Source organism: Miscanthus floridulus, chromosome 16, assembly GCF_019320115.1.
Source record: "Miscanthus floridulus cultivar M001 chromosome 16, ASM1932011v1, whole genome shotgun sequence".
In the NCBI taxonomy this organism is placed as follows: Eukaryota; Viridiplantae; Streptophyta; class Magnoliopsida; order Poales; family Poaceae; genus Miscanthus; species Miscanthus floridulus.
The window spans coordinates 26338984-26362097 of NC_089595.1; the positions used below are offsets into that span (position 1 = coordinate 26338984).

The window sequence follows — 23114 nt, forward strand, 5'->3', positions numbered from 1 at the left end:
TCAAATACAGTAGTGGATAACAGCAATAAGTAGTTAATAGCAAAAAACAGTTCAAGGCAGAAGTCTCTTGAGAATGCAAAAGGCCTGCAAACCTAGTTCACACGAGCTTTCACAGCGTGCCTTTATTTACGCTAAAAGCAGTCTCATCAGCAGTGAAAGTTCCTAGCCGAATAAAAAGTTTCAGAAGTCAAACCTAGCGGCCTTGCAATGATAAGTAGTCCAGTCTAAGAAGAAGTGTTGTGATAATAAAAAATACTAGCCGAAAAAGCGGTTCCATTCGAATACTCTGCTGCGAGAAAGAGGTAGATCTTATTAATCGACAATCTGAAAGTCTTTGTGGGACATAAAGAAATAAAACAACAACTGGTCTTTGCTGATGTATTCTTCTTGTTGTAGAAGTTTGATTTTTACAAGTTCATGATATGAAGAGCCTTTAGATGACCCTACTAAGAAAAGTAAAGTAGAGGAAGACTAACCAGATGAATATGCTTTTTTCACTTGGGACTAGGGCTTGCCTTCTCTTAACGGTAGAAAAAAGGAGCTCTCCTAAGCAGTAGCAAGCGCTTGATGCTATCTCCGACTTGAGTCTATAAATTCCTTATGAGCTAAGCAGCATACTTGATATGTTGGAATAGAAGGAATGAAAGATCCATCTTTGTGGGTTCGGCCCCCACGGAGCGGTGTGTATCATGGGGTTGAGTACAAAGCATGTTTCAGACCTTGGGCGGGGCGGTGACTTTATTTTAGTAGAATTTCTCAAGTAGGAATAGATCTATTCATAGTAGATCTCCATTGTTAACTCAGCTTGTGCCTGTTCGGGAGAAGTTGGGTGCCCCGGCTCATAAGAACAGAAATCTGCTATTTCTTCGTATGCTTTGGTTTTGGAACCTGCGTCAAAGGCACTGAAGGGACACTGGAAGACTAATTTGGACTCAATTTTGCCCTGATTGACCAATTTCCATAATTTATACTGATGCAAGCCCTATAAACTACTCCCACCCTTCTACAGCCGGAAAGGAAACCGCATCCAAGAGCCATTGGCTTACCACCCGGAGAGGACAAAGAAAGCTCCCACTATTCAAAAGGAAGACCGGGAAGACGAATCCAAACCAGGGCTCTGGAAAGCAAAACCGTCTCTAGAGAGAAATTGGGTCTCCATTTCACTTTATTTTCAAGGGGAATCAAAGCAAATGCTGCTCTATTATCCAACGGCCCCACCCAGATCTGCTTTCTATCTCGGTAGTCTGGTATGTGTAAGTTATACCAGCCTGACAACTAGATTGTTGGAGTTCCATTAAGTCTTCCCTGAAGCTGGTCCCTCTGTGAACTACTGAAGCTGCTCTTTCCTCCTTACCAGTGAAGTACTAAACAGAAGAGGCAGAAAGAGAGTAGCTCCTATCTGACCCTGCCGGGCTGACCCTCCCTAAAGGTCAGGAACTATTGCCACCTCAACCTCCGAACTCCGAAGAATCAGACTCAGACGGAGCTGCATTACCGGATTGCCATCCTTCCTTACTTCTGTCACTTGTCAATGGCACTGATCTTTCTCTCTTCGATGTCGTCTGCGAAGATCGGTTGCTGTCAGTGAACTTCTTTTGAACAAAGATTTGATACTAGCTCGTTCAATCAATACTTTTATCGAATCTACCTCCTTTCCCTCCCCGCTATGCCTATTCTCTTGCGAATCCAATAATATAAGCCCTACAAAACCTATTAAATACACCGAAAGCCTTGTTCATGCCAGTCTATAAACCACATCCAAATCAGTTCTTGCGGAGAATAGCCTTTTCCTTAAAAAGACCTAACTTCACGAAGCCTTAGAATAGTTTCGGGTAGTCTTTGCCTTATTGGTAAAAGAGACCTCAAAACGGAGACCTCGAAGTCCCCGCAGAGCTGAAACCTCTCCTTGAAGAGTTCCGAGACATCGTTCCAGCTGATTCAAATACCTAACTAAGCGACCTGAATGGAAGGCTAACCAATGAATGAACTGTTCTCCCCAGCTGTTACGAACTATCAGATGGTCAAGAATTGACAGGAATGAAGGGAATTCTAAATGGATGTAAGAAGTTGCTGGATGGTTTGCTCCAATGAAGAGGTACACCTAGGTAGGAGGGAGGGAGCTTTCCCACTTTGCAGCTGAGTAGTTCTGCCGCTCCACGTTGGATAGGAAAGGGGTGGAGAAGGTTCATTTATCAGGAATCTACTTGTTGCATAATGCACATGCCACAAACGATAAAGTGGAAGCACACTCAGATGAAGAGGATGGTGAATTGATCAATAATCCCATTTCTTTTTTTGCTGAGAAATCTTGGATCAAGACATACAAGGCAGCATTGGTCAAACATAGGACTACCTAGGCTAGGTCATTCATTGCTTGGTCCGCTATATTCGTTTTGTCTTCTAGTTCTCCACCACAGGGACTTCCTACTACTCCGCCGAATCTCTCATCTGAGAAAGTAGGTCACCTGGGTCGGGTAAAGCAGCGTAGATAAGGCTGGAGTTTATGAACAAGTTGATGTCTACTAGGGCATTGACCGTACAAGCAGGTAAGTATAGGGCTCGGCTAGGAATTCGTTTATGCTTATATTTATAAGCTTTCTTCTCACTAGGTAGGGCGGGCAGTTGGTCTTATTGCCCTGCATCATATGAGAAGGAGTTCTTCCACGAAATAGAGGTCGTCTATGGTCTTTGTGGCATTGATGGATAGTACTGGTCTGTTGTCAACAAATAGACTGGCTAGGTCACAGTCTGCTAAGTCTACTAGTGGGATATGAATATGCATTAGTAGTAGTTATTGCTGCCGGATTGGTATTAACAGTTGGTCAAGTCTAACGTAACGTTTTTCAAGTAGAAGGATAGGGCATTAATTACCTGGGGTCGATAGGTACACCTTTATAATCAATTATTAGCACAAAGCTCTCATCTCACTTTTCATAGGTAGGCGAAAACTCTATAGTGATAGTGTAGTGTATATTGGCTTGGATTCTTTCTATTGTTATGGGAAAGGCATATCCCCACCCAGTTCTTCTTCGTCTTAATTAATAACTCCTTCCTGAACTTCAAAGTACGATAGAAACTGACTTATATCTCGTAGGAAAACTAGAGAATGAGCCATCTCCATCTCGTAGAGAAACTAGAGAGGTGCTGGGCGCAGCTGAAAGGAAATCCAAGAAGAGTCCATGAAAGGCTAGCACGATTAGGATCCTTTGTAGGGTTTATCTCGGAAGAGAAGGCTATGAAGCGAACATCTCTTCTTTGGGAGAGAGGGGAAGATCTATGCAGGACACTTAACCCGTGCCGGAGGACTGCACACAGCTGGTACAACCTCGTGTGGTACATTTTACATGTTCTTACAAGTCCGATGGTACAGTTGACCTAGTATCGAATTATTATAGATTCCGTTGGCAGCCATTGCCCCCCTGCATGTCGTCTGACACGACCGAAACGAAACTTTACACCCCCTAGCAGCCCCCTGTCGGCATCGAAAATGGAGGGAAGTGCGCGTGCTGATGTTTAATCATGCGATGCCAATGATGTAAGCGCGGGCCCGCAGGTGCAGACAGGTTCAGTCGGGGGTTATGCAAGCTTCAGAGGTGGGGGGTACGATTGTGGAAGATCGCGTGGAGGCAAGGGTTGGAGATTATGTTTTCTTTTTTCCCTTATATAAACATAGAAACATGTTTCATCTAACACCAACTCATTCTAAAAAAAAGTTCATGAAGTTGGCGGTGCCTAACTCTAGCCACTAGCAATGAGAAATCCTAGCAAGCTAATGTAATTCTAGGAATTCAAAATAGGGGAAATACATAAAAGTGTTTAAAATAACCATTTAAGAGTAGTAAGTTTATACACATGAGTCTCAGCATCTCGAGGAAGCAGGAACAGTCCAGAGAAAACCACCCAACTAACTTTTTTTAAGTCTGTCTACTTAACAACTATGTATTTATGTAGTTTCAACATATGATTTTTTTGCACCATAGAATTAAGATCCAACAGTCTACACTCTTTTCTACCTCTAGCCTTCTTCTACCTCTAGACAATCACAAATCACAAGATCACAGATCCATAGATCACAAGAAACATTTTTTTTCTATAAAAAGGACAAATCACAGCAGAGGAGGAGATACCTGGAGCCAGATCCGTTTCGAGTCACTGCACGCCAGGTACACATCGGAACTGCTGCCGAGTCACTGCACTGTGCGACGCCTTGCACCGGGCCCGAGGCGCTCACCTGTTATCCGCCCGAGGCTACAGTGGCGTGGCGTCGACAGGATGGCGTGGCAGGACACTGATTGGAAAGAGAAAAAATCCATGTGTTTTTTTGTGTGTGTTAAAACACACGTGTGTTTTATAACATTTCTGTTTTTTTTTATCTACGGTAGAATCGAGCCGTTCCAACAGAAAGAGACAAAATCTGGAATCCAAGGGTTTTGGCTTTTCCCTGCCCGTTTCTGCGCCCGCGCGCGCTCCCCCCGCTCCCCTCTTTTCCCGCCGCCACGACTCGCCACGCGCGCCGCATCGCCGCCGGCGAACTCGCGCACAACAGATCAGAGATTTTCCCGGCCGTGCCCCCCCGCCCCTCTCGGCGAGAGGCGTCGCCCTCCTCCTCGTCGTCCCCTTCCCCGTCCTCTACTGTTTCGGGGCGGGTTGCCCTAGGAGTCGGTTTCGTTCCAAGAACGACCCAATCGAACCACCATACATTGCGGTCAACCCCCATCTGTGGACCTATCGCCCACACTAAGCCCTCTTCCTTCGAGTATCTGTGGGGGTTCGGTCGAATCCCCATCCGGCCATCCGCCACACTAAGCCCGGTCCTGCCCGTGTTGCGATGCGCGGCGAGGCCAGCAATGACGGCGGTGGCGGGGATACCCAAGTCCTGGACGGCGGGACACCTCCGTTAGGTGAGTGCGCATTGTTTATTGGCTGTGGGCGATAGGTGTAATGTAAAGGTGCTAATTTTTTTTGGGTGGATGTACACTGCGGTCATCAGGTTCTCCATCGAGTGATGGGGATGGGACACAGCGCGAGGCGGATGATTGGGCCCTGTACGACGAAACACAGCCTCTGGATGATGCCGAGACCCAGTTAGTAGACGAGGTGGTGGAGAAGGAGGAGGGTGTGGCTGGCGATTGGACGGAGACACAGTTGGTGGAGAGTGGCGATGAGGATGGTGGTGATGACGGTGACCAAGTGAAGACGCAGCAGGAGGTGGAAGATGGGAAAGGGGGTGATGTCGGTGGTGGCGCTGAGGATAATGCCGGTAATTGTACTAAGACCCAGTTGGATGAAGAATGTGAGGTGGATGTAGTGAACACCGTTGTTGGAGACATGGTTGAGACCCAGTTGGTTGAGGAATCTGAGGATGATGATGATGATGACAACGATGGATTAAATGGCGATGATGAACATGATCTTGGTGAGTGGGGGAAGACCCAGTTGGTTGAAGACTCTGATGAAGACATAGGTGACGATGGGTTGAGCGATGGCACTGTTGTCCTAAGTGACAATGAGAGCTTATCAGGGGATGAGAGGGGTGTGAAGTCAGGAATGAACAAAAGGGATGCGAATTTGGAAATGGAAGGAAGTATCGAGGGGTTAAATGGAGGGATTAAGAAGCATGATGATAACAATAATTTGGTGGATTCTGATGCATCGACAGATGAGGAGGGTGACACAGGTTCAGGTTAGTTACCAGTTACTGAATCTGCTATTATTGCTATCTTTGTCACGTAGCAATTCATTAGTATCATTCTATAAAATTTACAATATAAAATGCTTACAGAAGTGCCCTGTAGTTTTATCAGTTTTCAGTCGAGAGAGGCCTAAAGGTATCAAAGTAGTCCAGAGACCACTTGTTCTGTTTCTTATTTTAAAATTAAAACTTGTCTTTTAGAATTTTGTCCGATAACAGAAATATATTTTCTCAGACAATCACAATGTGTAGTCTCTTTTTTTTGGAAGGTAATGGTGCTTTTGTTGAGATTTTATTTCATTTTTGTTTTCCCTGGTAAAGAGGTGATGTAGCTTTACATATTCATCTTTGGGGGAAATTTTAGTTATCAATGCTTTGATTCTTACTCGAAGGCAAGTAAAGGGGAATGACATTGTCAATCAATTAGTAAAAGTGTTCTGTATCTCTGGTTTGAACATAATGAAGAATTGCACTTGATTTTTCTTTTATATATACTACCCTTATTTCTAAAAATTCTTAGTTTATTAGATTTAATTTAATCTGGCTTTTTAGTGAAACTTAATTTTTTCTCTCTAATGCCAACATATGTGCAACATCTAGGTCACCTTCAGATGAAATTACCTTCTGTTCGTGTTGCATCAGTACGGACATGTGGAATTTCTGAACCTCGGGACACTATGTCTGTGAACTGTATGAAGCAAGGGAAACAAAAGGCCTCATCCAATGCAATACATCCCCTGCCGAAAATTGTAGATGAATCTACTTCGTGTAGCACCTCCTTTGGTGGGGTTGATAACGACTCCCATGGTTATGTACAGAACCATGATAAAGGTGGAGGTAAAAGCAGAGATAAGTGCTCAACAGCAAAAAAGCTTTTTGCTGACACAGCAGCTGAGGATGGTGAAAACAACAGCAGATGTCTTGCTGGATTAAGCTATGTTGGATCACAGGAGCCTGGTGATCTGTCACAAGCAAATGCTTTTGATGTTGTGGACAGGTTGATTTCAATCAACGGTGGATTATCATCTCAAGAAAACACCCCAAATAAATTGGAAAAAGAAAAGCCACGTGTTTCAAGTAAGAGGGGGACTTTAATGTTGGCTGAGAAGGTTGACCTTGGTAGAAGTTCCAATATGAAGGCAGAAATATTTGAATTTGTGGATAGCCGTGAAGATGATGGAGGAGGTGACTTTTTCAGTAAAAACAAAGACATCTTGTTGCCGAAACCAATTGGTAGAGGAAAACCAAAGAGTCATTCTACCAGAGCAAAGAAATCTTCCACAAAAAAATCACAGGAAGAAAATAAGATGGGGGAAGCCATGAACAAAAGAAATACCAAACTACCTGGGAGGTTTGAAACTATTCCTTTATCAGATTCAAGACTATTCAGAAGTGATGTAAAGAGTAAGCGGGCTTCTGGAAACAGGACTAAGAAAAACCTTTTGAAGGACTTAGATGATCTATCAAATGCCAAATCATTGGAAGAACAGGAAAAGGCTGATGTAGCTTTGAATGATGTTGGTCCAGATACTCAAATGGCTGCTGAAGCTATGGAGGCCCTGGTACAATGTTCACCTGCTAAAAATTTATCTGCTGAAGGTCAACCTCTGTTCAATAGAGATATGAGAGCTGAGATGTCCAGAATAACTAAAAGTCATTTGAAGAATGGTTCTCCTCAGAGAACTAGCAACATCCAGAAAGGTGTCGCAACACGTTCTAAAAGAAGAAAAGTAACTGACTTCAGTACCAAGCCTCAGAAAGAAAGACTAAGAGGATCGAAGACGCAAGAAAGTTCTGAGCCTATAGTAAAAGTGAAACATAAGCAAACAAAGTCTGTACCAGAGAAGAGCAAAGTTTCAAAGAAATTTATCGATGAAAATAAGTACCATGGGACACCTGTTGCTCACCGAACTAGGCATTGTGGTAGGAATGACCCTTCTGCATTTATCGAGTTATCTAATAAACACTTGAGGAGAGGCAAGAAATTGACAGGTGACAGCTCCACTATTGGGCAAGTGCAAAATAACCACATTGCAACCAAATCTGGTTTGAGTTATTTTGAAAAAGAAAGCACAGAGCAGACTTGTACAAATAATGATCAAGATCTTCAGCAATCTAGGGATGGAAGCGCACAACGGACCAGTGTAAATAATGTTCAAAACCTTGAAGCACACAGAGTTGAACCAACAACTGATGTTACATGCAGAGATTCCCCATCGCACCCCAAACGGCGAAGAACACCTACAAAAATGATACAGTCAACCGCTGCAGCTGCTGCAAATCATGAAATACCGTCAGAAGTGGCAAGACCATGCAAGAAAAGGCGGATTTTCATAAGAAGTGTTTCTGACCTGCTAAAGTATGCAATGAGGGAACCTTCCCATGGAAGATCAGTTTCTATGATGTCCAACATTATAGAAAAGTCATTAGCTGCTTCTCCTGTACTTAATTCTTCTGTAAGAGATGACAGGAAAACTTCTTCTGATGTCATTAGCTCTGCACAGAGACTGAAGGAATCCTCCCATGTTGAGGATACAAGCAAATCACCAAAAAACAATCCTCAAGTTCCGAATAGTGCCATGAAAACACCTTCAAAAGTTGTTAATGAATTGTCACCTACTTTTAGTCCTGTGAATCCGTCAAAAGGCTCAAGTAGAAGCTTGTCGAAAGCTTCTATTGCGAGAGAATTACTGAAGCTAGATCCTGAAAATGTGCTATCAAATCAGCAGAGAAAAGATTCCAGAAGAAGGAAGGATATGGCCAGTGTCAGTATTTTAATCAGCCATCATTTGGATGACGATGTTATCAAACGTCAAAAGAAGGTAAACTATATTTCTATATATATTCTTGTTAGTAATCATCACTTTGAATGAGGTATATTCATGACCTATGTTGTAGATCTTGGCGCGCTTAGGAGTTTGTGAAGCATTTTCGATGGCCGATGCAACACACTTTGTTGCAGATAGATTTTGCCGCACAAAGAATATGCTAGAAGCAATAACTCTTGGCAAGCCAGTAGTTACATCAATGTGGCTTGAAAATTGTGGACAAGCAGGCTGTTTTATTGATAAGAGGAAGTATATTCTGAGGGATGAAAAAAAGGAAAAGGAGATAGGTTTCAGCATGCCTATATCACTGACCTCAGCTTGCAAACATCCTCTTCTGCTGGTACTGTGAAATTTTTAATCCTATTTCATCTACGCCTGTCCTCGATTCATTTTTTTTACTGAAAAAATCATTTATTTATACAGGGAAAAAGAGTCTTTGTAACATCAAATGTGAAACCAAGTCAAGCAGTGGTGACTAGCTTGGTTAAAGCATCATCGGGGCAGGTCAGCCTTATTTTATTTTCCAACATACTTTAAGCTTTTGTTTGTATTAGAAATTTGAATTACATGTTAACAATGACTGGATTAGTTATATAACAATTGTTTTGTAGGAAACAGTAAGGGGCTCCCTACTGGTTAATATGACAAAATGATATAGGTTATTCACAAAAATATAATAAATACTCTTATTAGAAAAACAAGATTTGCTGTGGAATCTTTTTCTATCGCCATCATTGCAATTTGTATCAACAAGACTGTTTTGAAACAAATAAACTAGGACAACCTAGTACACCAAAAGTCGAGTAAACTGGTTCTCAAGTTAAACGGTTGCTGAATCATTTTATACAGGCAAACATTAGTTTTTTTTTCTTGTATGTGATAATAGCATTTGTATGTTTGTTCTTACTGCTCTAGATGTAGGATAGGACTACATCAAGGGTCAGCTTTGAGCCCTTATTTGTTTGCTTTAGTGATGGATGAGGTCACAAGGGACATACAAGGGGACATCCCTTGGTGTATGCTTTTCGCGGACGATGTAGTGCTAGTTGATGAAAGCCGGACAGGAGTGAATCAGAAACTGGAGTTATGGCGGGAGACTTTGGAGTCCAAAGGTTTTAGACTTAGTAGAACTAAAACTGAGTATATGAGATGTGACTTCGGCACTACTACTCGGGAGGAGGAAGATGTTAGTTTGGAAGGTCAAGTAGTGCCTAGGATGGATACCTTTCGATATTTAGGATCAATGCTACAGAGGGACGGGGATATTGATGAAGATGTTAGCCATAGAATCAAAGCAGGGTGGATGAAGTGGCGGCAAGCGTCTGGTGTCCTATGTGACAAAAGGGTACCACAGAAGCTAAAAGGTAAGTTTTATAGGACGGCGATTAGACCTGCTATGTTGTATGGTGCAGAATGTTGGCCTACGAAAAGACGACATATTCAACAGCTAAGTGTCGCGGAAATGCGTATGTTGCGTTGGATTTGCGGGCATACAAGAAGGGATCAAGTTCGGAACGATGATATACGTGAGAGATTAGGGGTAGCGCCAATTGAAGAAAAGCTTGTCCAACACCGGTTGAGATGGTTTGGACATGTGCAACGGAGACCTCTAGATGCACCGGTGCGTAGTGGAATCCTAAGTCAGGATAGTAACGTGAAGAGAGGCAGAGGAAGACCGAAGTTGACTTGGGTAGAGGCAATAAAAGGAGACTTGAAAGGATGGAATATACCCAAAGACTTAGCCTTAGATAGGAGTGCTTGGAAGACAGCTATTCACGTGCCTGAACCTTGATTGTTTCTGTTGGGTTTCAACTCTAGCCTACCCCAACTTGTTTGGGACTTAAAGGCTTTGTCGTCGTTGTTGTTGTTGCTCTAGAGTTGAAAATCTTTTAGGTAGGCATACTGATCTCATGAAGTTCTTTAGCATTTTCAACATGCTTCATGGTTTATATTAGCAACTACTCCCCCCGCTCCATATTGTAAGCCATTTTTGGCTTTTTTAGGTACATAGCTATGTACCTGAATATGCATTATGTCTAGATACATAGTAAAAGCTATACAACTAGAAAAGTCAGAACGACTTACAATTTGAAACGGAGGGAGTAGTTCCTTATGAATGCCCAGCCTGCTGCTTAGAATACAATTTTGGTACCCAATATTCGTTAACCCTTGCAAAAGATGTGAATAAACCAATAAAGTAGGAAACTTTCCAATATATTTTAGTATCAAGCAGGCAATTGCTGTTACACTTGTCATTTGTATATTGCTTGCAGTTTCCCTCGGTACTTTGAAAAACCATTTTTCTTTAATCAAAATATGGAAGTCATATCCCTCGCTGTATTAGTTGGCATTCTGATGCAATCGGTGATGTGTTGCCGAATACTTGAATAATGAAACTGAACTTTGGGTTTTGTGTAACACATCAACCAACTAATGGCTCTAAAGTTTTACTTTCACTGAATATATGTGGAATGTCTAAATACATCTTTCTTTAAAAAAAAATTACAGCTTATGTTTTTTTGTATACAAATATGCAGCACTGATTTTTTTTTTTCCGGTTGGTTTTCTTTTTTCCTTCTCTTATGTTTTTTTATGTTGTACTGTTTAACTGTCTTCCTTTGTGATACATTAAGTGGACAATATGGAAAAAGGTTATCTATCAGGCCATCAGGGTACTTGATTTGGTTCAAATGTTGACTAATGCCTTCGCCAAACAGACGCAAAATAATTACATCCATGTTAAGTACTCTGTAAAGGGTCAAATTTATGCAATCTTCCATCCATGCGTGTGAAGTTTGAACTAAGTTGGGATGTGAGTTCAAGATTGTATTCGAAGTGACAAATTAAATGGGATTTTGTCTCAATGGTCACTGTTTGGCACAACATGCCTAACCTTTCTTTTTGGTTTTGCAGCCACTAGAGAGGGTAGGACGATCCATAATGAAGGAAAAGGAGGTACCTCCTGACCTACTGGTTATCTCATGTGAAGAAGACTATGAAACTTGTGCACCACTACTCGAGAAAGGTCAGATATACTACACCATACTTTGCATACTATTTTCTCCTCAGGATCTGGGCAGTCGGCTAATGTACATGAGTACCCAATAGGTGCTAGTGTTTTTAGCGTGGAGTTTCTACTAAACGGTATAGTCATTCAGAAACTGGAGTATGAGAGGTGAGTGAACCTAAGCTAATTTCATCCATTGAATCATGCATTCTTTGCATTAGTTTTTTCCTCCATAATCTCTGTTGATATTTGAGCAGGCACCGCCTTTTCATGGACCGAGTCAAACAGACCCGCTCATCACGGTGGTTGAAGGACACCGTGCAAGACCGGTTTGTCCCTGTACCCAAGCGCCCCCGTACCTAGGGGAACAGGGTCGGTGCAGAAATTTTCAACTAAATTGTGCTCCTGTTTCCCGAGCCTCAGCAGCTCAGGACCACTGTATATATGTAAGACATGCTATACTATTCCTGCTCGTCCCCTGGCCTCTCCATCTCTAGGCCAGCGTAAATGTATCGCCGCAAATGCGTCCGCCCTGTGCTGATTGCGTAATGCGGGCCTAGTCTTTTGTTTTCCTCGTCTGTAAATTTTGTATTGTATGTAGGTGTTCATATGATGTGTTGTAGCCATGCCCACCGGGTTGCGCCGGATGCCGCGGGTGCGGGTGCGGCCGCCCCCGCCACCCTAGCATCCACCACCACCTGTCTCCTCCCCCACTGGCCTAGCACTTGCTGGAATTCGCGCCGAAGCTCCGTACTGGAGATCTCACAAGAGCTCCGTGCCGCCGCGCAGGAGCTCATGGCGAAGCTTCGTCCCATGCGACAGGAGACAATCGGCCTGTTCGCTGGTTGGTTTCTAGGCTGGTTTGAGCTAGGTGGTGCTGATTTGTTGTGAGAGTAAAACACTGTTGGCTGGCTGGTTTGGGTTGGCTAAAACCAACAAGCGAACAGGCTGAATGTCTCCAGCGGATGAAGGCTTCCTCCGATTTTTGGGATGTGGTTGTCCCCAAATCTCCCAAACCAAATGTCGCACCCCTTCCTCGTTAGTGTCCTGTTCGCTTCGCTGATAAGCCATGGCTGAAAGTACTATTGGTTGATTTGGTGTGAGAGAAAAATATTATTTGTTGGCTGAAAAAATACGGCTTATAAACAGCGAACATGGCGCAAATCGATCACTGCGACGGAGGCTATCTTGTGGTCAGCCGAGCCAATCAAACCCTAAGAAGCATGATCATGTCACTGACCACGCAGCACACGGTGGAAGAGGTGTCAGGATCTAGGTCCCCACGAGCCCGCGGTGACCGATCACCTGTCGGGGGCCACCCAACTGGAAGCTGAGCCGTCATCGTAACGAGGCAAAAGGAAAGCTGCCCTTGACACTACACGGCTGAGAATTTCCTTGAGTGTCAAAATAAAACCTGTCATGAAAAATATAGTTTCCTTGGCTGTGGACTTCGACCTCCAAGGAAATATATATTTCTTGACGGTTGAAGTAAACCGCCAAGGAATAAGGATGTTTCCTGACAGGTTTTAAGCACCTCCAACGAAATTACCAATATTCCTTGGGTGTTATTCTAAACCGTCAAGTAAGTTATCATTTTCTTAAGGGTTATTGATTTTTCTTGGAGGTTGACACCCAATGAAATGCTTGTAAGTACTTGACATGATTCTAAAATACAAAATGTAATAATTGTGGTCTACATGATTCCTATGCAGCCCAACACAATTTTGACAAGAACTAGACAACCTAATTAATGTTATCTAAGACTTTCATGGATTTTCAAAGTGATTTACAATTTTCTATGGTTTAAGTGATTTTTACCTGGTTTTAGAAAGTAACATCAACTTGAACTACACGTCCTATCAAACATCGTCCAAAATTAGACAAAAAAATATACAAGAAGACATGTTCCATTTGAGCTCACATCATGAAAAGCTATAGAAAATGAAGTGTTTTGTTAGGGATTACTCGAACATATATTTTGGTGACTCTGACAGAAAAAGACAATAATATCTTAAAGGTGTCTAAAAATTCTAAAATTTGGCATGAGATCATAATATAGTTGTATTATTGTTGACGGTAGTTATCATCTATCAAGAATCGTCAACATAACTTGTAAAAGGGCATGAAAATGATCACCAACATAGACTTAGGGGTTTAAACTAATAATTTCCACAAGTTTTGGTGAATCTGTGTTTTCAACAGAGTTTATTCAGAAAACCGTTCAGGTGGATCAAATCGGCAAATTAAATCGCAATTATACATGACGGGAACAACGCCATAAGGTTCCAGAAGACATCAGAAGGCACTCCACCAAAGTGGGGCATGAGAGGATGCCAGGTGGGGCCTGCAGGCTAACCGGCCCCTAGGCCCACCAGTCAGCCTCTAGCTTCTTACGTCGGTTCTCCACTACCTCTTAGATTGCATCTACGCCGTTTTTTCAAGTTGGTTTGATCCAAGGGTCCAGAATTAATGCTCCGCCCTATACATATCAGCCCCTACCCCCTCCCTGAGGCAATACGATCATAAGCCAAAATCAGATCAGAAATTATGGTTTCCAAAGAGAAGAGAATAGAGCTCCCATTCTTCAAGTTCTAGTATAGGCTAGCTAGCAAGATTTAAGTAGAGTTGGGCTATTGCTCAGGATTCTGGATTCGTCGTCTGGAGGCTGGTAAATCCATTGTATCCCTCTATATTTTGACTTTGTGCTACTTCAATACTATATTTGTATCTATTATGTTGCTAGTTTGCTTTGGTAATATACTTGATATAGTCATGATTAATGATGGATTTATGCATATGTTCGCAAAGCGATTAGCTCAATACTCGAGTGAGTGAAGTGGTCAACATTATGTAAGCGTGGTGCTTAAACATTGTTTATCTACGGATGCACTCTACACTCCGGGCCATGTGGTAGATCGCGAGTGTGATATTCTCGTTGAGTCCTTTGTAATCCACTTCCGACAAGCTCTGTTCTTGATCTTCCTTAGTAATGGTCCTTATGCATAGATACAAAGTTAGTTATGCTATAGATGAAAGTATATATACTAGAGTGTATAAAAGACTTAGTAAATAAGAAATGACTTAGGAATCTTTTCTCTTAATTAATCTCCTGCCTAGCCATACTACATTTATGAGTATCTATTTCTATCTCTAGATTACTATCAATGCCTTACGCTTATCATTTATTTATCATTTGACTTACCCCTGTTAAAGCATGAGAGTTGATGATCTTATCATAAGTAATGCATATTTGTCAATATCTCTAGCCACCCCATCGCTCCTCCCTGTAGAAAAATATAAATAACGATACCTGGTATACTCCCGGGTGAAATACTATAATTGTATATTATCTGTGCGCTTGCGGATTACTTAGTATATACAAATTTACAAGTGTTCTCAATAATTACCAACAATGCATTTCTAGCATCATTGCTAGGGATGACAACTTAGTAAAGAGTGATGCTAAGAAATGCCAACAATTATCTTGCCATAAAATTTTTAAATCATATTAACAAAGTTGGACTATATATTATTCACGAATGGATACATCTCTTACATAGTGTATATGTGAAATGCTGAATGAAACCCTAATGCCCTCACTCTCTCTCTTGCACACAGGTTGGAACACTTTGTGGATCCGATGGCCGCGATTTTGGCCCAATGAAAGCAGCCAACGACTATCTTGGATGGGAGTGTTATAAATATAAGTTGGCCGGCTTGTGGCCGTCTCTCTTGTGAACATTCTAACACCCTTGTGAGCATGCAAGAACACCTCCCTCTCATCTCTTTGCATTGCGCTGATCAAATTGAGATAGGGAGAGATCTGGTGCATTTGCTTTGGAGTTTTATATCTAATGGCACTAGTTTATCGAGTTGGATGTGGTTTTCTTATTACTCTAGGTGGTTACTGCCACCTAGATGGCTTGGAGTAGCTGTTGGTCGTTGAGGAAGAGTTGGTGATTGTTCTTCGCCTATGACCGGTAGGGCTTCTTATTATACTAATCAACCTTTGCTAGATGTGTTTTATGTCGAGATGCCCTTTGAAGTAGTGTGATGCTTCGATGGCGATGGTGAGCTACGTGAGCCTAAATTGACAAGAGCTCGGCAGCCACAAGGAGCTCAAGTGCCAAAACCACCAAGGAAATTAATTTCCCTTGTCTTCTATCCTTGAGTGAATTTGCTTGACAGTTTGTGGCCAAGGATCATTTCCTTGGTGGTTTAACCCCTTTCCTTGGCGGTTTTTGGCACTCAAGGCAATTTAGGATTGTGGTCTCATGAGTAGTCAAGGCGAGAGGCGGAAGAGGAGGCATAAGAGAAGCTCCAAGGGCCACAAGAAGAAAGCAGCCAGCGTCACCAGGTGCAACGCATGCCTCTGAGGACTCTAAGGCCTCCTCTAGGGTCAGCTCCCCCTGCGTTTTCCTCCTCAACCCAATCCCGATGACTTCGGTGGACGGGATGCACCTGACTATCATGCTGCGGCTGATGTCTATTATGACTTGGTGGGGAAGTACCATGAGAAAAGAAGTAAGTCTAGGAAACTTCTTTGCCCTTTTTGTGTTCTATCCGCAATACTTCTGAAGGCATTGAAAGGTCCTAATATGGCTAGAGGGGGGTGAATAGCCTATTTAAAAATCTACAAATCAACTAGAGTAATTTGATTAGTATGACAAATAGCGTAATGCAAACTTGCTCTAGCTCTACAAGGGTTGCAAGCCATCTATCCAACAATTCTAGTTGCAATGATTACTTAGTCACACAACTTCCAATGTAATTACTCACTAAGAGCTCTCAATCTTGCTACTCTACAGAGCTCAACTAGATGAATGTAAATAATAAAGCAAGCTCTCAATTCTAATTACACTAAAGAGCTTGTATCAACTAGTTTGCAAGAATGTAAATAAGTGAGTAGGGTGATTATACCGACGTGTAGGGGATGAACCAATCACAAGAAGAATATATAGCCAATCACCGGGAGAATGCCAAAGACAAGAGACAATCGATTTTCTCCCGAGGTTCACGTGCTTGCCAACACGCTACGTCTCCGTTGTGTCGACCAACACTTGGTGGTTCGGCAGCTAAGAGGTGTTTTACAAACCTCGTCCACACGATTGGACACCGCAAGAACCGACCCACAAGTGAGTTAACTCAATGACACGAGCAATTTAATAGAGTTACCTTTCGGCGCTCCATCGGGGAAGGTACGACTCCCCTCACAATCACCGGAGACGGCCACAAACAATCACCAACTCGTGCCGATCCTCCACCGCTGCACCGAGCTATCTAGGTGGTGGCAACCACCAAGAGTAACAAGCGAAATCCACAGCGCAACACGAATACTAAGTGCCTCTAGATGCAATCACTCAAGCAATGCACTTGGATTCTCTCCCAATCTCACAAAGATGATGAATCAATGATGGAGATGAGTGGGAAGACTTTGGCTAAGCTCACAAGGTTGCTATATCAATGAAAATGTGCAAGAGAGTGAGCTTGAGCTGGCCATGGGGCTTAAATAGAAGTCCCCACAAAATAGAGCCGTTGTACCCCTTCACTGGGCACACTGCGGGCTGACCGGACACTCCGGTCAGACTTGACCGGACGCTGGCCCTCAATGTCTGGTTGCCCGATGGACGCCACGCGTCCCTAGCTTCAAATGCTGTTCATCAGATTTCAATAGCTACGAAGCTGACCGGACGCTCCGGCAAAACTGACCGGACGCTGAAGCCCCAATGTTCGGTCGTTTCCAGTAAGCTCCCCGAGGTGTATTTTTCCGACCGGACGCGTCCGGTGCAATACCCTAGGTACTGTGCAGACCCGTCAGTTTGACCAGACGCAGCCTATCAGTGTCTGGTCGCTGAGTGACCCCGCGTCCGGTCAATAGACCAACGCGCGCACCCTCTGCTGCCACTGACCGGACGCACCGGTCTAGCCGAGTCCAGCGTCCGATCACTTGCAGTGACCTCCAACTTTTCTGTCTAGGGCGCCGGTGGAGTTTCTTACCCTTGCACCTAAACTTCACTACCCTTGATCAAATGTGCCAACCACCAAGTGTATCACCTTGTGCACATGTGTTAGCATATTTTCACAAACATTTTCAAGGGTGTTAGCACTCCACTAGATCCTAAATGCATATGCAATGAGTTAGAGCATCTAGTGGCACTTTGATAACCGCATTCCGATACGAGTTTCACCCCTCTTAATAGTACGGTTATCAATCCTAAATGTGACCACACTCGCTAAGTGTCTTGATCACCAAAACAAAATGGCTCGTATATTTTATACCTTTGCCTTGAGCCTTTTGTTTTTCTCTTTCTTCTTTTCCAAGTTTAAGCATTTGACCATCACCATGCCATCACCATTGTCATGATCTTCATCATTGCTTCACCACTTGGAGTAGTGCTACCTATCTCATAATCATCTTGATAAACTAGGTTAGCACTTAGGGTTTCATCAATTAACCAAAACCAAACTAGAGCTTTCAATCTCCCCCTTTTTTGTAATTGACGACAACCCTTATACAAAGATATGAATTAAAGTTCATTTGAATCCATGTTGCTTGCCCAAGCATATTTACCATGTGTAAAGGATATGGGCAAGTTTCATGAACTCCTTATGATAGCAATTGCTCCCCCTAGATATGTGCTAAGAGTTTGGATTGAAGCTTTGCACATATGATTAGATAGGAAATATAGGAGTCAATTTCTACCAAATGATGCTAAGGTATAAGAGATGGACCTTTGAAGCGTGATACCAATTGGAGTGCACCAATATACCATCCTTAGCACCATTAGTAACTAGACATATACAAGAACTAGAATACCCCGTGAGATCAACATTACATGCAAGAGTCTAGTTTCCATAGAATGAACATAAGTCTAGTTACTTAGCCTATGCATGCTAGTTTTTCATTTCAACATTCAAACCTACAACTAGCATACACCACGCAAAGTATGGATATTTGAAATTAAGTGCCATGCAAGCAAACATATGTAATGCTCATTCAAATGCACCATACAAGTTTATGAGCTTGCTCCCCCTATTTGTATGCTCAAAATTTTAATTGATCCCCTTCTTTTGTCATATATTATCTCTCCCCCTTTGTCATCAATGACCACAAAGGCTTAAAGTATAGATAGGGTAGGATTATTAATGTCAACAATTTGCACAAAAAGTGGCCTCAAATTATAGATATGTTGGGGTGAGACCATGTGAAATGAGGATCATTTTCCTAATTTGGTTCAATCTAGATTACTTGCAAAAGATATTTAACTCGGTTTGATCCAAGGACAAGCTTCTTCACACCTCCAAATAAGGGTTATCTTGTACCATGTTGAGTTAAACACTTATAGCTCATTTTCTAAATCAAACACTAGGTTTACAAGCCCACAAACATGTCATATGCTACCACTAGATCATTTCAAACATACAAGCAATAGTGGTACCATACAAGCATCAAATTCATTTGTTTTTTATGAATGAGCCTAGGACATGATAGAGATGACTAGATGCACTAAACAAGTCCTTAGCAATGGATGAATGACATGTCAATCAACTTTACCTTGCTTGGCTCGAAGGAGAGGCATGTCATATAGTGAGGGTGCATCAACACATATTGGAGAAGTCAAGTATGTTCAATTCATTCCTTAGCTTGCAAAACCTCTTCTCATCAAGTGGCTTGGTGAATATGTCGGCAAGTTGATCTTCGGTGCCCACACTCTCTATGCAAATGTCCCCTTTTTGTTGGTGATCTCTTATGAAATGATGGCGGACATCAATATGCTTTGTTCTTGAGTGTTGAACCGGGTTGTTGGTGAGCTTTACGACACTTTCATTGTCACATAGCAATGGCACTTGCTTGAACTTGATTCCAAAGTCACTCAAAGTAGCCTTCATCCAAAGTAATTGAGCACAACAACTACCGGCCGAAATGTACTCCGCTTCGGCGGTTGAAAGTGCTACACTATTTTGCTTCTTTGATGACCAAGATACAAGTGATCTTCCCAATAGTTGACATGTGCCCGATGTGCTCTTTCTCTCAACTTTGCATCCCGCATAATCAGAATCCGAATATCTAATCAACTCAAATCTTGCTCCTTTGGGATACCATAATCCAACATGTTGTGTATGCTTCAAGTACCTCAATATTCTCTTTGTTGCCTTCAAATGACTTTCTCTTGGTGAGGCTTAAAATCTAGCACACATGCATACACTAAACATCACATCCGGTCTTGATGCGGTCACATAGAGTAGGCTTCTAATCATAGACCGATACATCTTTTGATCCACCATGTTGCCACTAGCATCACTATCCAAGCTTCCACTTGTCCCCATTGGTGTACTAATAGCTTTACTCTCATCCATTTTAAACTTCTTGAGCATATCCTTGATATACTTGCCTTGACTTACAAATGTGCCATTCTTCATTTGCTTGATTTGAAGACCAAGGAAGTAACTAAGTTCTCCAATCATGGACATCTCAAACTCACTTGCCATCATCTTGCCAAACTCCTCACAAAATTCTTGATTTGTTGACCCAAAGATGATATCATCAACATAGATTTGCATTACAAACAAGTCATTCCCAAGCTTCTTGGTGAAGAGAGTGGTGTCAACCTTTCCCATCTTGAATCCCTTAGAGAGTAGCAAATCCCTCAATCTCTCATACCATGCTCTTGGTGCTTGTTTCAATCCATACAAAGCGTTTCTCAACTTGTAAACATGGTTGGGTTTCTTTTCATCTTTAAAACCAGGAGGTTGCTTAACATACACAAGCTCATTGATGTACCCATTGAGAAATGCACTCTTCACATCCATTTGATACAACTTGATGTTGTGGGCACATGCATAAGCTAGCAAGATCCTAATTGCTTCAAATCTTGCAACCGGGGCATATGTTTCTCCAAAGTCAAGACCTTCAATTTGAGTGTAACCTTGAGCCACTAATCTTGCTTTGTTCCTTATTACTATCCCATCTTGATCTTGCTTGTTCCAAAAGACCCACTTAGTTCCAATCACATTATGATCCTTAGGCCTCTCAACTAAATCCCATACTTAGTTTCTTGTGAAGTTGTTTAGCTCTTCATGCATAGCATTGATCCAATCAACATCCTTCAAAGCTTCATCTATCTTTTTAGGTTCAATAGATGACACAAATGAGAAGTGCTCATAAAATGATGCCAATCTTGATCTAGTTTGTACTCCCCTTGAAATATCACCAATGATAGTATCCAATGGATGATCTCTTGCAACATTGGTTGGTTGAAGCACTTGCACTTGATTGCTAGCATTTGATTGATCACTAGGTTGAGATGATGAACTAGCCATTTGTTGATCTTGCATATTTCCATCACTAGTGCTTGCTTGGATTTGATCATGAGAACCACTAGTTTGCACATTTGAGTTAGAGAGCACTTGATTCTTGTCATCTTCAATATCAATCACCTCTCTAGGCCTTAACTCACCAATGTCCATGTTCTTCATTGCATTGACCAATTGAGTGCCTTTTACATCATCTAGGTTCTCATCTTCCTCTTGGGAACCATTTGTTTCATCAAATTCCACATCATGAACCTCCTCAAGAGTACCACTAGCCAAATTCCAAACTCTATAAGCCTTGCTAGTAGTGGAGTAACCAAGCAAGAAACCTTCATCACATTTCTTTTCAAACTTGCTTAATCTAGTGCCTTTCTTCAATATATAGCATTTACAACAAAAACCCGGAAGTATGCTGTGTTGGGCTTTCTTCCATTCAATAGCTCATAAGGTGTCTTTTCCATCATGGTGTGACAATAGAGTCGGTTGCTATAGTAGCAAGCCGTGTTGATTGTTTTAGCCCAAAATGAATGACTCACATTGTACTCACTCAATATTGATCTTGCCATGTTCAATCAAAGTTATATTCTTCCTTTCAACTAAGCCATTTGATTGAGGAGTGTACTTGGCCGAGAATTGATGTCTAATTCCAAATTTATCACACAACTCATCAATTCTAGTGTTCTTGAATTCACTACCATTGTCACTTCTAACTTTCTTGATGGTTGTTTCAAACTCATTGTGAATGCCCTTGACAAATGATTTGAATATTGCAAACACATCACTCTTGTCACCAAGAAAGAACACCCATGTGTATCTAGTGAAATCATCCACAATCACAAATCCATATTTGTTTCCACCAATGCTAGTGTATGTGGTTGGTCCAAACAAGTCCATGTGCATCAACTCAAATGCCTTGGATGTGCTCATCATGCTCTTCTTAGGATGTGTGTTACCAACTTGTTTTCCGACTTGACATGCACTACATAGCTTATCCTTTTCAAATGTGACATCTTTCAAGCCTCTAACTAAGTCATGCTTAATCAACTTGTTCAATTGTTTCATTCCAACATGACCAAGCCTTCTATGCCATAACCAACCCATGCTAGACTTAGTGATCAAACATGTTGACAATTGAGCTTCTCTAGCATTGAAATTAACTAAGTATAGATTCTCATATCTAAATCCTTTAAATATCAAGTTAGAGCCATCTACACTTATGATCTCTACATCATCCACACCAAATATGCACTTGAAACCAAGATCACACAATTGAGCTACCGACAATAGGTTGAAGTTCAAGCTCTCTACAAGTAGCACATTGGAAATGCTCAAATCATTGGATATTGCAATCTTACCAGCCCTTTGACCTTGCCTTTTCCATTGTCATCAAATATGATACTATCAATCCCATTGCTCTTGCTTTCATTGATTGAATTGAACATTCTTGGATCACTGGTCATGTGTTGTGTGAAACCCACTATCAAGCACCCAATGCCTTCCTCCGGCTTTATAATTTACCTATAAAAGAAGATCAATTCCTTTAGGTACCCAAACTTGCTTGGGTCCTTGTAGGTTAGTCACCAAGGTCTTTGGTACCCAAATGGCCTTCTTCTTTGGGCCCACAATTGGTGTACCAATGAACTTAGCCTTCACACCATTGGCACCCTTATAAAGCATGTAACAAGAATCAAATTTGATTGAGGATACATTAGGTAGCTTGTTCTTGTTAGTCTTGCAATTTTGCTCTATATGCCCAACTTGCTTGCATCTATTGCAAAACCGACCATTGCCCTTTACAAAGCTAGCTTTGGGAGTGACAAAGGCCGCCTTGCCTTTCTTGGGGGTATAGCCTAATCCCTCTTTATTGAGAGAAAATCTTTGGCTACCCAAGCACTTTAGCAAGTGGGCTTCTTCACCATAGGCATTGCCTAAGGCACAAGTGAGCTCATTCACCTCCTTCTTGAGGGTTTCATTTTCCACCATAAGTGAGGCATCACAAGTGAGACCATCACTCAAGGGTGAGTGGAAGTAGTAGTGCTACAAGAAAGTGTTAGTAGAGCAAACAATAATGGGTTCATGAAAAGATTCATCAATAAGATCACATGTTAGTCCCACATCACATGTTATGATCACTTGCTCCTTCTTGGCTTCCTCCACTTTGACTTGCTCAATGAGAGAGGAGTGAGCCTTTTCAAGCTTAGAGTGAGCTTTGCCAAGCTTCTCATGGGCTTCCATTAGCCTCTCATGAGTGGCATTGAGCTCATCAAGGGATTGC

At 42.1% G+C, this 23114-nt stretch overlaps 1 protein-coding gene across 1 annotated transcript; it reads left to right on the plus strand.

The window, feature by feature from the left end:
* Positions 1-4450: 4450 nt before the first annotated feature.
* Positions 4451-12284, plus strand: LOC136512379 (probable GPI-anchored adhesin-like protein PGA55). Its single transcript, XM_066506344.1, has 8 exons — positions 4451-4901; positions 4991-5683; positions 6293-8514; positions 8591-8860; positions 8944-9024; positions 11434-11545; positions 11629-11695; positions 11785-12284. The coding sequence occupies exons 1-8, from the start codon at positions 4829-4831 to the stop codon at positions 11888-11890; spliced, it is 3624 nt and encodes a 1207-aa protein (XP_066362441.1). The 5' UTR covers positions 4451-4828; the 3' UTR covers positions 11891-12284.
* The last annotated feature ends 10830 nt before the right edge of the window (positions 12285-23114 follow it).